Below are 14,625 nucleotides of genomic sequence, written 5' to 3' on the forward strand. Positions count from 1 at the left end.
CTGGGGAGGCCCTATGCTAATTATTTTTAAAGACACTTATCTTTGAGACACTAAAAAAACTTAGGGATAAAACAATATGCTATCGGGCCTCCCCTGGTGGTGCAGCGGTTGAGCGCTGGGCTGCAAAGCTGCCTGCAGCCTGTGCAGCGCCGGTTAGATCCCAGGCCACGGGCCAGGGTCCCACATGGCGCACAGACCTCTCCTGCTGCGCCTGCTGCTCCCCTCAGCAGTGTATTTCATCACTCTGCCTGTTCTGTTCCCAGCTCTGGCTCTGGTGAATTCTCTCACCCTCCCGCGCTTCTGAATGTACCCAGTGCTTATATAAATAAATAAATAAATCTTTAAAAAAACAATATGCTATCTGTGATTTGTGACAAAGTGATGGGGCAGCATCTACCACATGTTGATAAAAATTGTGGGTGGATTTGTTTCGTTATTTTGTGCACTGTTATAAATATTCAAAACTCCCCACTTAGATGTTTTACTTTAAAAAAATTTAAGTACCATGATGCTTAATGGCAACATCTAGATATACCCTTGAACATACCAAGGAAAAATTCAAGGATATCCATTCTTTTATTTAATCTTTAAGGCTCCAAGGCAATAATGCATCAAAATGAAGCACAACTAAAGTACTGGAAAGAAGACACAAAACTGAAATCATTGTTTGATATTACACGTACAGAAAACTTAATGAAATCCACAAATTACAGAAAAATCAACACCGGCCATAAAAATCAATACACAAAATTCTATTTTATTTCTATATGGCAGAAATTACAATTTTTAAAAGGACAAACAGCATTTAAGTACTATCAAACTCTACAAATTACCTGGAAGTAAATCTAACAAAGTGTGCATGAGACCTATTTGAAAAAAATAATGAAGCACTAATGAAAGACATTAAAGATGTCAACAATTTGTTTTGAGATAACATTAGTTTACAACACTAGGTTCTAAACATTTTGGGTCTATAGGTTCTCACCTCAGAAACGTTATACATCACCCATCTACCACCAAATGTCAGTCACTATTTGTCACCAACCAATACACCCTGCTCTACCTATTTCTGCACCTCCCAGCACCGTTTTGTGGGATCCAAATAATTTTCATGGGTAAAAGTCAGTATTATAAAGGTATCAGCTCTTCCCCTGAAAAGATGACATTGAATGTAATTTTAATAAAAAGACCCAATTTTTTTGTTGCAACTTGACAAACTGAATCTAAAATTCACATGGAATAACAAATAAAGACCCAATAGCAGCCAACACTTTCCTAAAGAATATGAGTAAATTTGACATAGCAAATGTCAAGACTTACCATGGAGCTACAAATAATGGTCCTGAATTTTCATCTGGACATCTTTCTTTTTTTTTGGCGGGGGGGAGGGGCATAGAAGAACTGGGGTATAGGCTAGAGGTGCAGGGGGGTGAGAGGATTCACCAGAGACAAAGTGGGGAGCAGAAAAGGTGGATCTACTGAAATGCACTGCTGAGGGGAGCAGCGGATGACAGGAGAGGTCTGCTGTACCATATGTGGGTCAGCTCCCTGGCCAGGGATGGAACTCAGGCTGTAGAGGTGATAGCACTGTGACTTAACCCCTAGGCCACCAGGGAAGCCCTCATCTGGACATCTCTCAACTTAGCTTATATCTTTACTAGGGATCCTTTCAGTAAAATAGCAAAAACCTAAAAAACAAAAAACTAGAGCAATATTCAAATTTGCTCCCCAATTCCCTTTTTTTTCCTCCCTCGTCCTATTCGCTTCTGAATCACCAGTGGTTGAACATATTTGAGTAATCTGATGTCAATAAAACTCACATGCAAATTGTCACCTTGACTACAGAGTTTTGACTCAATATTATGTTTAATCTTCAACTGTTTAAACAGAAATGTTGTCAACCATCAATAGAGGAAAGTAATTGCATGAGATAGTAATTACTACTTCCAATTTAAGAATCACAAGTAAGCACTTTCTCTGTAAGTCAGAATTATCTCATTATAAATTGTAACTATTTTATACAGTTAGGATATTATGGGAATTTCTAAAATTTCATGATTTTATCTATCTATGTATTTCCGGATTGTAAAGGAGGCATTATAAGATGCCACTAAATAGAATCATTGCCCTAGACAAACTCTGATGCACATACAATGACAATGCGACAATGTGAAAGAACAATGTGGACGGTAAAAAAAATAATAATAATTTTAAAGGTTCCTCCTATACAGCAGGTAAAAGAAATAGGCAAGATTCATTCAGATAAATCGATCTGAAACATTTTTTTTAAGCAAACTAAAAAATATACTTTTAGAAATTGATGGGTTTTAAGAATTACAATCAAGATGATGCACATTGGGAAGTATCATCCTTCAAACGGCAAAGGGGCTGAAATTTTGGATTCTGAGAAAACACTTGAAAATCCCAGCCCATTACTTAGCCCAGCACTACACAGTTGTAAGTGCTATTTGTTGTTTTCTCTATTTTTAGAATCAACAAATCGTTAATAGTTTCAGAAAGATGATACACACAAAAAAAGTAGAACTGACAAATGTCAGGATATAAAAGTACCACGAAGGAAAGAAACAGGAAAATAATCTCCCTTGGTTCAAGTACTCCTCTGCCAATTTGTCAAGTCTATGACCTAAGGCAAGACACACCTTTTTTACAAAATGAAAAAAATAATACTTTCCAAGGTTATCTTAAAGATTAAAATGAGATAAAGCACTTGAGAAATCACCTGATACTCACTAAGGACCTTTTAAACAAAGGCTATAATATTTAACTGCATTTTATGAGAGAAATCTTATTGCCATTATATTTTAAAATTTGGAGATTGCTTAAGTCACAGGCGTGTTATTACCAAAAGTAAATGTCACAGCATGTGCACATGCGCACACACTTGTGTGTGTATACATATATATATATATATATATATATATATATATATATATATCTTCCTGTTAGGTTTAACTCTAGTTATAACCTTGCCAGAGTTCAAGATCTCAATTGTCTATTTAACATCTCAACTTGGATATTAAACCTCAAATAGTCAAAGCCAAACATTTTACTTCTTTCACTCAGTTCCTCCCATTTCCCCAATACTTCTCAGTCTACCTCATTTTGGTAAATATTACCCCAACGGTGCTCAAGAAAGGCAATTACCCCTAATTTCTCTCTTTCGATCTTCACAGTCAATGCAATAGGTGGTCCTTTTGGCTCTACCACCAAATCATATCTCAAATCTACTTCTCAGCACTGTCACTGCTATCAAAATGGCCTTAGCTACCATTCCCTCCCTGCTTTTTCTGTTGCTCCTTCACAATATTTTCTCCACAAAGCAGTGGCCCCTTCATAAAACCCTCCACTGACTTAGAATAAAATCCTATAAGGATCTTTCTACCTGCCTCCCCATTCTACCTGTGTCACCTTTTTTTAACACTTTCTTTCATGTTCTAGCCATGGTGATCTCCTTCATGTTCCTGAACAAAACTGAGGGCCCAGCATTGGCAGTTTCCTCTGCCTAAATATTCTTCACTCCCATATTTTTCTTTCCATCTCTACTCAAAGTTTAACCTCACTTCTTTGACTACCCCATGAACACAGACTCACTTACTTTCATTCTTTCACGTCAGTTGATTTATAAGCATTGTCACCTGAAATTATCTACTGTGTATGTCTATTTGTCTTCCTTTTTCTAAGAGGATCTCCACGGAAAGTAACTTACACTCCCATGTCATTTAAATCACCCTCTCAGAGAGGTCTTCAATAACCAACTATTTAAAATTTCAACATCTATTCCCTTGGCTGCTTTTCTCCAAAGCACTTATCATCATCTAACACGATACAGATTTTAGTTATTTATCAGATTTAGTTGTTTATTCCTCTACCTCCACTAGAATCTAAGTCCACAATTTCAAGAATTTTTTTTTTTCCATTATGGTACCCGCAAGATTGCTCAGAAGTATGAGAACCTGCATAGTGTAGGTCCTCAATAAATATCCAAAGGCATCTGAATAAGCCTCGCCTGTTTTGCTCACAGCTGAACTCTCAGCATCTAGAACATATCCAGTGTATAGCCAGCCACTCATATTCACTGAAGCAATGACTATTATTAAGACACTAGAATTCTGTAATACTGCCAAATCGAAAGAAAAATTATTTTGCTCAGCATAATATGAAATTTAATTACAATTTTATTTGCCAGTTCAAAAAAACCTATGATACAGTTTTCAAGAGTTAAACATGTTTTATTGTATAATGAATTAAAAAAATGACAGCTCAGTTTAGTAAGCCATTTTATGAAACCGAAATTGCAAATAATTAGAATGTTCTCTCCCTAATGACGTCAGAAAACCTTTCATACAGCACTCAGTAGAAAGAATAAATGATTCGAAGAGAACACAATTGATGAATTAATGTCCCAGAGTAGGCAAGAGGTCATGGAAACTAATATACAGGTAGAGGGACTGGTATAAGAAAAACTATTCATTGTAACAAAGAAGGTAGAGCATATAGGCACAGCTACAAAGAAGTGTGCAAAGTTGTGGGTGGCTGGCAGCAGTTCTCTTCTGATTGTTGAAATTGTCACAGATTATAATATCTAGTGAGGTGCATGGAGAGAATGAATGTATAAAGAAATGAGAACTTAGGTAAGATTCCTGATTTATTCTAACTCTTAAGGACCAGTTAAAGAAAAAAAATCCTGTGTAAATAGGAAAGAATCCTGTGTAAAAAATCCTGTGTAAAGAGAAAACTGAGTGGATGTAGTGCCTAGAAATAGAAAAGAAAAACCGGGATACTGTGGTATCTCCCAAACAATAATGGCAGGTTATTAAATATTAACTTTTCCCAAAGGTTTTTTAAAAATAAGAGACAGCAAGTAGTAGAGCATCAAGGTGGTTAATAATTAAACTCTTTATTTTCAAACACTTCCAAAACTTTTGTAAGTTTCACCATGAAATATGGATAATAATTGTAAAGTTTGTGTTTCTTCTCTACGAGGACCATGGTTTCAAAATACAGCCAATCCGCTGGGTTGTAAAGTATACATTACTAAGAAGAATCACTCAGTCCACAGTTGGGTTGGGCCGGCATTTTAAAGCAATACTGCCACCAGAAGACTAGAAAGAAAAGTAACCGCTAAAAAGTATAGTGGAGGTCAATTACAGAATATTTACCTGGTCTCGCAAAGTGGCTACATTATAAACTGCCTACGACCAGCTCTTCGGAAACACTCATTCCTTCATGTACCTGATTCTTTTCTTTTCTTTCTTTTTTCAGCATTAGCTAGGACACGATTTCAAATCTGAGTCAGTCCTCAACTTCGGCAAAACAAAATGACAGAAAACGTTCAACTCATTTCCGCTGACAATAAATGAGAAGCAAATAAATAATGCCAGCAGCCAGTTATCTTTTCATAACATTTAACGGGGAACTTAATCAGGCACCGATTAAGCTCTAAAGTCCTCTTAAAGTCCAAGAGCACAAACTTGCAGACCCCAAAATTAGAAAAGAAAACAGACACAGGAGATGAAGTGGGATAAAAATCACGAAATTAAGAGGTATCAACTTGACATCTCTTCTCAACTTAAAATTGTATCCTCACGTCCTAGGAGTGGTCAGGGGAGCGCATACACGAGCCCGTACACATGTACCAAGTCTTTCAGAGCCCTTTACGCACGTAAATGATCACTTTCAATAGTTAGAAAATAGGCGATTAAATATCGTGTTCCAGTGCCAAGTTAACTCCGGCACCGTGGGACGGAATCGCTGTCCACGATCGTGGCAAGACTTGGGTCTTGGTGGGAAGTAAATCCCTCGATCGCGTCCGGAGAGGCAGTCCTGGCAGTGGGGACGGGGTGTCCACGGATCTCCCCTTTCCCGGGCGGGTCGGAGGAGCCCGGCGCCCCCGGGGGCTCGCCCAGCCGGACGCGCACGTCCGGGATTAAAGGGCCGGCGGGGGAGGGCGTGTCCGGCCCTGCCGCGCCGCCGCCGCTGGCTTACCCGGTAGTTGCTCGAGCCCACCCAGCCGGTGAGCGCGTCGACCGTCTTGCCCAGGCGGCCCAGGTCCTCCTCGAGGTCCGGGATGGCTCCGGGGGCGCCGAGGTAGAGCAGCAGCTCCTGGCCGACCTGCAGGCGGCCGCCGACGTCCTTCTGCTGCACCTGGGCGCTGAAGTGCTCCATGCTGCGGGGCTCCATGGCCGCGCCCGCACACCCGCCCGTCCGCGGCCAACTTGCGCCGAGCGCCGCCCAGCCGCCAGCGCGGGTGCCCGCGGGAACGGGCGGGGCGCGCCCGGGCCGGCCGAGGCGCGGGGCGCGGGGTGCGGCGGGCAGCGGGAGCGGCGCCAGGCGCCCAGCGGCCCCCAAACTAGTCAAACTCGGCGCCCCCCGAGCCCCAGCCCGCTTCAGAGGCCGCGCCGGCGCCGACGTCAGCGCGCGCGTGACGTCAGCGCGACGCCGCCGAGCGCCCGCCCTCGCAGGGTCTGGTTTCGCGGTGGAGGCGGCTGCTGCTGCGGAAACCACCGTGGGACTTCGGGAGCCGGGAGGGGGGGGGGGGGCGCGGAGGAGGGTGAACACTGGGGGGGCTGGGGGGGGGCGGGCACCGCCGAGGGGCCGACGGTTCGCCACCGCCCGCTGTCGCAGCTCTCTGCCCTCGCCCTGTAGAATGCAGAGTTTCCACGCTTTCCTCCATTTGAAGTCAATAGTTGGGATGGTTTCCAGTATTTGGAATCCTTGCCCTTTTTTTAACCTTTAGAACACACTTAATCATTTAAAAAAAATCATAATAAACTCTACTTTCAGCCACCACCTAGTCGATCCCCATGTAATACTTTTTAAAAAAGCAAAACTGGGGCCTCCCTCGTGGCGCAAGGGGTTAAGACGCAAACTATGAAGCTGTTCACAGCCTCTGCTGCATGAGTTTGATACCCGGCCAGGGAGCTACCCACATGGCGCAGCAGACCTCTCCTGACTCACCCGCTGCTCCCCTCAGCAGTGTATTTCAGTCATTCTGCCTGGTCTGCTCCCCAGTCTTGTCTCTGGTGACTCCTCTCACCCTCCTCTGTACCTCTGGCCTACACCCCAGTTCTTGTATGCATAAATAAATCTTTTTTAAAAAACTGATCTATAAAAAAAACCTGATCTTTAATTTAATTGGCATAAAGTGACAGATTTTAAGTGTACAGTCCATGAGCAAGACAGGAGAGGTCTGCTGCACCATGTGGGTATCTCCCTGGCAGGGCTGGGATCAAGCTCCTGCTGCAGAGGCTGTGGATAGCTTCATAGTGCTATGCTTAACCCCTTGGCCATCAGGGAGGCCCGAACCTGCCTTTCTCTTAATTGCTGTTAGAAAGAAAAAGATAAGGAGATGAAGGAAATGGGTACAAATGTCAGGGGAAAATATGTTTGAAACTCTACATTCTTTCAAACCTAGTCACTAACATGTATCTGGGGCACAAGTCTATTTTTAACTGGCAACAAGATGAAAATAGATCATTTAAATACGAGAGACTGACTTCCTGACCTATTTGTCCATTATTTGTGATAATAGTGGAAACTTTGAGTAGACTTTGTCCTGACACTGGACTTTATTTTCCATGTTAATATTAAGAGGCAAATCAACACGCTGCTGTTTTGAATCCATACTTCACCAAATATTGATTGAGAAGTAATGATTCTGAGTCCTAGAGTAGGTGTGGCTTCATTGGATAGCTTACCAAGAGATCATAATCCCTCCCCAAAGGTTAAGCGGGACATGTACACCAATGTTCAGAGCAACTTTGTTCATAGTAGCCCAAACTGGAAATACCTGAACTGTCTACTAACTGGAAAATAGGTAACTGTGGTATAGCCATACAATGGAATTCTACAAAACAATAAAAAACTATTGATACACTCAAAAATGAGAATGAATCTCAAGAAAACCATGTTGAGCACAAGAAAGCAGACACAAAAAAAAAATGGATCTATCCTGCGATTACATGAAATTCTAATAAAAGAAAAACTTGGTGATAGAAGTTAGATTAAAGGTTATTATGATGAACAGGAAGAATAGGTATTGACTAGGAAAAGTTCAGAGGGAACTTTCTGTAGTAATGGTAGTGTCCTGTATTTTGCTCTGAGTAGTGATGATAGTAGTATATGCACAGGTAAAAATTCAACAAACTGTGCTTTTAAAATTAGTATGCTGTGCACTTACTATAGTTTAACTAATAAAAGGGGGGAGTTTAAGAATAAGGAAAGGAAAGTGGGAATGAAATACAGTTCACAGGAAGAAATTCTAGAAATTTTGCAATATAGGTGTCCAGTTAATTTATTTTTCTGATTTTGTCTATGCATTAAGGAAACTAAAGAGGGCTGTTAAAATGTACTCTATTTAGAACCTTGTCTTCTGGGAACTGGGAGTTTTAGCAATGCCACAGACCTTGAAGTCTGTATTTCTACGAAGTTTTGCTCAGAGATAACGTTCTTGTCATTGTTATTTGCAGCGTCTTCACAAGACCAGTGAGTGCAGTTGTGTGTCTTGACTTAGCTTGAGCACATTACTTGGGACCAGGGAAAGAGTTCCCAGCAAATTATTAGCTTTGGCTAGCAATTACACACACATATGCTGGAATACTTTGAAGTCTTTAAAAAATAAGGAAAACTTGCCATTTGCAACAAAATCTTATATAATTAACCTCGAGGACATATTGCTAATAAAATCAGTGAGAAAGACAAATACTGGAGGAACTCTTTTTTGTGGAACCTAAAAAACTAACTAACCAAAAAAACCAGTTCATAAATACAGATAACAGATTAAAGATAGGTGGCTATGGAGGGGTAGAAGAGACAAAATGGTTGATACTGGTCAAAATGTACAAACTTACAGTTATAAAATTAATAAATCATGGTTATATAATGCACAGTATGATGAACATAATTTTACTTTATTGGGGTCTCCCTAGGGGTGCAAAAGGTTAGTACTCAGCACTATGAAGCTATCAGCAGCCACTGCAGCAGGAGTTCAATCCCCAGACCCCTGACCAGGGAGCTAACCCAAATGGCACAGCAGACCTCTCCTGACAGGCCTGCTGCTCCCTTCAGCAGCATATTTCAGTCAATCTGTTTGTTCTGCTCCCCACTCTGTCTCTGGTGAATCCTCTCACCACCACCCCCACCCCCAACTCTTGCCTGCATCCCAGCTCTTGTATGCATAACTAAATCTTTAAAAAATTTTACTTTATTGTGCAATGTTGATAAAAGATCTTATCACATGGATAAAAAATATGACTAAGTATGGTGGTGGATATTAAGTAGACTTATTGTGGAGAAGATTTTGCAATATGTACAAATATCAAATCATTACATTGTACCCCTGAAACTAACGTAATGTTATATGTCAAAAAATACTATAAAGGAAAATGAAAAAAAAAAAGGTTCTTTTACCTCTGGTCTTCTGTCAGCACCTCTGAAACAACAACAATCTAACTTATTAGCTTATAAACAGTACGATCAAATCCTTTCACCTACAATTGAAGGCTTTTATTGGTAAAATTGAAGCAAAATTTACTAGGATGCTAAGGAGATTCCATAGGTGTAGCAAATATATTCACAAGAAACATTAGGTGACATATAATTACCCTGTAGACAAATGAAAAGAAAGGTCAGCTAAAATACAAGACGAACCTTCACAATTGCTCTGGAAATAAATGACAGGATAGATCCGTCTGGCTAATGTTTACTGTAAAATTATTTCTGTGTGGGGCCTCCCTGGTGGTGCAAGGGGTTAAGCACTGCAGTATGAAGCAATCCACAGCCTCTGCAGCACGAGTTCGATCCCCGGCTGGCCAGGGAGCAACCCACATGGCACAGCAGACCTCTCCTGACTCATCCGCTGCTCCCCTCAGCAGTGTACTTCAGTCAATCTGCCTGTTCTGTTCCACACTCTGTCTCTGGTGAATCCTCTCATCCCTTGCATCTCTGGCCTGTACCCCAGCTCTTGTATGTATAAATAAGTAAATCTTTAAAAAAATTATTTCTGTGAGTAAATATTTTTTCATTGATTTCCAGTGTAAAAAACTCAAATGAGTGGAGTGCTTGTTGAAGAAAGGGGCTGAGAGTTCAAATTCTTCTTGGGTAAAAATATTTAAACTCCAAACTTCCAACTCCAAAAGCCACATTTATTCCAATAATAAATGTGGGAATACCTATAAATGGGTATGGTTTGAAATGAGAAAGATTCTTCTCACTGGATAAATTGAAGAGAAACCTCTTGATGTGGGAACAAATAAAATGAATAGGAACATGGGTATGATTTCAGCAAGGATACCCAGGGATCAGAGAAAGTCTGGATGCAGAGACAGGAAAGTCAGGCTGAGATCAGCAATGGAGGCCAGGATAATTCAGCTGGTTCCTGGAACCTACATGGGAAAATTCTTGTCAGAAATTGTAATCCCAAAAGACGTTTTGTTCCATGCATTCAATCAGGAAAATAACCTATATGCCACTTTTTCTTGGCAACTAACATCTTATTTTCCATAAAAGCTTGGAAAATATAAACTTTTATGTGCAATGAATGATAGGAAAATTTGGTGCTTTGACATTATCAGGAAGTCCAGTGCTGTTTTCTTGTCTAAAATGTCAAAGATGAGTTAGGTTATGGTGAAACACACCACGAAAATATCACTAAGACCCGTTACATTAATGTGAGATTTCTTACCTAGTCACTATCTTCCCAACTAGCATTTCCTAAAATAAATTCCCCACCTATGAAAGACTTTTTTATCACACAGAATTATCCATTAACTCCCATAAAGCCAATTCCTGCCCAGTTGTCTGTGACTGGATGTTTTAGCCAAATGGTACTTTTCCATTACATTTAGCAGTGAGTTTTCTGATAAGAAAAAGTACTGAAAGGTTTGTGTTTTGAAACTTTGTTTTCTGTCTGATTTTCTGTATTAATTATTTATTGCTTATTGCTTAGTAATAAAATGTGAATCTTAATGGTTTAGAACAACAATATATATTTATGATCACACAGATTTGGGTGGGCCAGGGATTTAAAAGCAGTTTAGCTGGATGATTTGTCTCTGGTTGTTTCATGAAATTGCAATCAAGTTGTCAGCCAGGGCTTGACTGTGACTGGAGGATTTACTTTCAAGATGGGCAAAGGCCTCAGTTATTTATCTCACAGGCCTCTTCATCAGGCTGCTTGACTGTCTCTGTGACACAGCGGCAGACTTCCTACAAAGTGAGGGATCTAGACTAAGAAGAAAGTCACAATGTCTTTTATGACTTAGTCTTAGAAGTCACATACCATAATTTCCAGTGACCTTATTATTTATACAGGTTATTCCTATATAGTGTGAGAGGGGTCTATACTAGGGCATGAAAAACTGGAAGCAAGGATGGAGACTATTTGGGAAGCTGGCTGCTACACTGTCTTTAATTGTAATATTTTTAAGTTGTATTTTCAAATGGGAACAGGAATCAATGGCTGAACAGAATTAAATCTTAATTGTAAGCTTGAAACAGTGGGAATAGAAGAAATTCAGAAAGCCCTGAAATTACTGAGGTTACTGACAGCCAGAACTACCCAATACTACCTATAATTACTTTGACATGGTATACTTTAATCACAGTTTTAATAAACAAAAGTCCATCTAAAATATACAGGATATAATCAGATGTTTACACAAATTTCCATTAGTGTGTATTGTGTGAATGAGCCAAAAACTTGCTATCTGCTTTTTGAGAAACCTGAACAATAGTTGCCTAAAACCATTGTATTTGAAGTGACATGCAAAAATCAATTTTGAAAGGAAAACAAGCAAAAATAAAAACAATTAATTTTGCATCCTGATTCACCATCACCTTAGCAGCAGTAAAAATAGGCAATATCAAGCAGATCTGTCTTTAAACCTTTGTTTCCTTTCAAAACAGAGGCTTATATTGTGTTTATCATAAACCTATGTATTCTTCTCTTCCAGATGACTATAATTGCAAAGTAGTGCTTGCTTTGACATATGACAGCAGGACAATAGTCCGCCACCCCCCTCTGTGCATATTCCATATGCACACACAAAACCCATCCCTCTACCAGATGCTGTACATAATAGTGAAGAAACACACAAACAAGTGCTGAAAAACAAACTAGAAGAAAAAGGTGAACACATTGACCTATGAAAAAATAACTTAGAATATGTTCTTTACCACCAAGTACCACAGATATCCTCATGGACACTATCATAGATGTCTTAAGAAACTACCTTATAGGGCCTCCCCTGGTGGTGCAGTGGTTGAGCGCTGGGCTGCAAAGCTGCCCACAGCCTCTGCAGCGCCAGTTCGATCCCTGGCCACTGGTGAGGGTCCCACATGACACGACAGACCTCTCTTGCCGTGCCCGCTGCTCCCCTTAGCAGTGTATTTTGTCAGCCTGCCAGTTTTGTTCCCCACTTTGCCTCTAGTGAACTCTCTCACTCTCCCATGCTTCTGACTATACCCAGTGCTTGTATAAATAAATAAATAAATCTTTAAAAAAAAATAAAAGAAACTACCTTACAAAAGACAGATGAGATTGAAGTTCTCAGGAATCAAAGAGAAATGTTATCGTGTCCCTCATTCGTCATTTGAGAAAATGCAATCTGATGTATTCCCTAATATGTTAATTCTTTTAAAATAATCTTTTTATACATTAAAAAATAAAATAAAAAACCAACTTTGTAAACCTTAAAAAAACTTCTAATCACTTACTTGAACCGACTAGAGTGCTATAATAAAAATACAGATCAATCTGATTTCCAAAGGACTATCAAGAGTGTTACAGGCAAGAGGAATATAGTAACAGTGTCAGATGACTTGAAATTGTTAACTGGATATAGAAATTCAGAAATTTTGTAGTAATCTAAAATTGAATGTTGTGAGGCAAGTATGCGTCATTCACTTGTCTATACCAGTAACTTTTTGTGAAAAGGCAACTGAGAAATAGAACAGAGTTTTGGTAAGAGTTGGAATATTGAGTTTATGATAAACATGGTTTCAGTGCTCCGGAATCCTCTCAATCTTAAATCTTTGACTTGCTTTAGGCATTTATTTCAGCATCCTAGTCCCTCATAATTTTAAATTAAGAAAAAATAGATAACAATCACTGGGAACATGTATGTTTTAGTGAGACCTGAAGCCAAATAAATAGGGTTTTTCTATATTAAAGAGTTAATCTTTGGTTTGAAAATGGTTAAATTTTTGATATGTAAATTAAACACTGTAGTGTTTAAAATTGAAAAAAAATACAGATCAATCAAAAATTGCATAATGTTTTAACATCAATTTTTTTTACGATTTATGTTTATGGGCCTCCCTGGTGGCGCAAAGGATTAAGTCGCGCACGGTGAAGCTGTCAGTAGCCACTGCAGCATGAGTTCTGTTAGGGCCAGGAAGCTAACCCAGATGGCACAGCAGACCTCTCCTGACTGGCCCTGCTGCCCCCCTCAGCAGTGTATTTCAGTCAGTCTGCCTGTTCTGTTCCCCACTCTGTCTCTGGTGAATCCTCTCACCCTCCGCACCTCCGGCCTGTACCCCAGTTCTTGTATGAGTAAATAAATCTTAAAAAAAAAAAATGAATGCAATTGTCTAGACAAGGAATAATGACAGTTTCAACAAACATAATAATTATCTGCTCTAGTTTCCACCTTCCCCACACAAAGCACCAATCACAAAAGGGAAGGTACATATTAAATACTAATAGTCGACACATATAAAGTTCTTTATTTAGTAGACTGATAACATTTTTTTAAGAGCCAGGCACTATTGGAAGCATTTTACAGATAGTAGTAGTTCACTTAGTTCTCGTAATAAAACTATTTATTTTTTTTTAAAGATTTATTTATTTATGCATACAAAAGCCGGGTACAGGCCAGAGGTATGGGAGGTGAGAGGACTCACCAGAAACAGAGTGGGGAACAGAACAGGCGGATTGACCGAAGTACACTGCTGAGGGGAGCAGCGGGCCAGTCAGGAGAGGTCTGCTGTGCCATGCAGATTGCTCCCGGCTGGGGATCGAACTCGTGCCACAGTGGCTGCTGACAGCCTCATAGGATGCCTCTCAACCCCTTGAGCTACCAGGGAGGCCCCTTGTAATAAATTTAAAAGGAAGTTGCTATTAATATTTCCGTTGTACATAGTGGCAAAGGGAGATTAAACAATTTGCTCATTCTCCCCCCAGTTCATAAATGGCAAAGCAAAAATTTGAATCCAGATAATATGATCCCAAATTCCTTGGTCTTAACTGCAATGCTGTGCTGATTTTGGCCAAGGAGAACAGTAATATTTGGGTGATGACACTAAGGAAACACAACTTAAGGCACCATTTTGAGGTCAAAAGTGTAAACACGTGAGGAAAGGGTATTTCACAATCTTGAATAATTCAGAGTTTCTAGATGGATTTGTGGAAAAGAATTTGATTCATGTACAAAAAATTGCTAGGCACAGAAAATCATCTTTGAGGCAGTAATATTAGCTCTACCTTGGTTGATACTTAGGCATAAATAAATACATACATAGATACATATATAAGTAATTAAAATTAAAATTTAAGAATGCATGTTTATCAAGGCCAACCAGCTAGCTATGTGCAGAATGTCTGTA

General features: G+C 39.8%; 1 protein-coding gene across 9 annotated transcripts in view; it reads right to left on the bottom strand.

Moving 5' to 3' along the window:
• The window catches only part of CLASP2 (cytoplasmic linker associated protein 2), a 149,847-nt gene extending 143,612 nt beyond the window's left edge, over positions 1-6,235 (bottom strand). For 8 of the 9 annotated variants that reach the window (XM_037526026.2, XM_037526085.2, XM_054693018.1 and 5 more), the window contains exon 1: positions 6,007-6,235. In XM_037526026.2, the coding sequence (XP_037381923.1) occupies positions 6,007-6,201 (195 nt within the window). In that variant the 5' untranslated portion in view covers positions 6,202-6,235. Of the gene's footprint in view, positions 1-5,180; positions 5,878-6,006 lie in introns of those variants that run through there. The other variant, XM_054693031.1, reaches the window with a different exon arrangement.
• Positions 6,236-14,625: the final 8,390 nt, after the last annotated feature.

Source organism: Talpa occidentalis, unplaced genomic scaffold (assembly GCF_014898055.3).
Source record: "Talpa occidentalis isolate TD23 unplaced genomic scaffold, MPIMG_talOcc4v2.1 talOcc4.10, whole genome shotgun sequence".
Taxonomy (NCBI): Eukaryota; Metazoa; Chordata; class Mammalia; order Eulipotyphla; family Talpidae; genus Talpa; species Talpa occidentalis.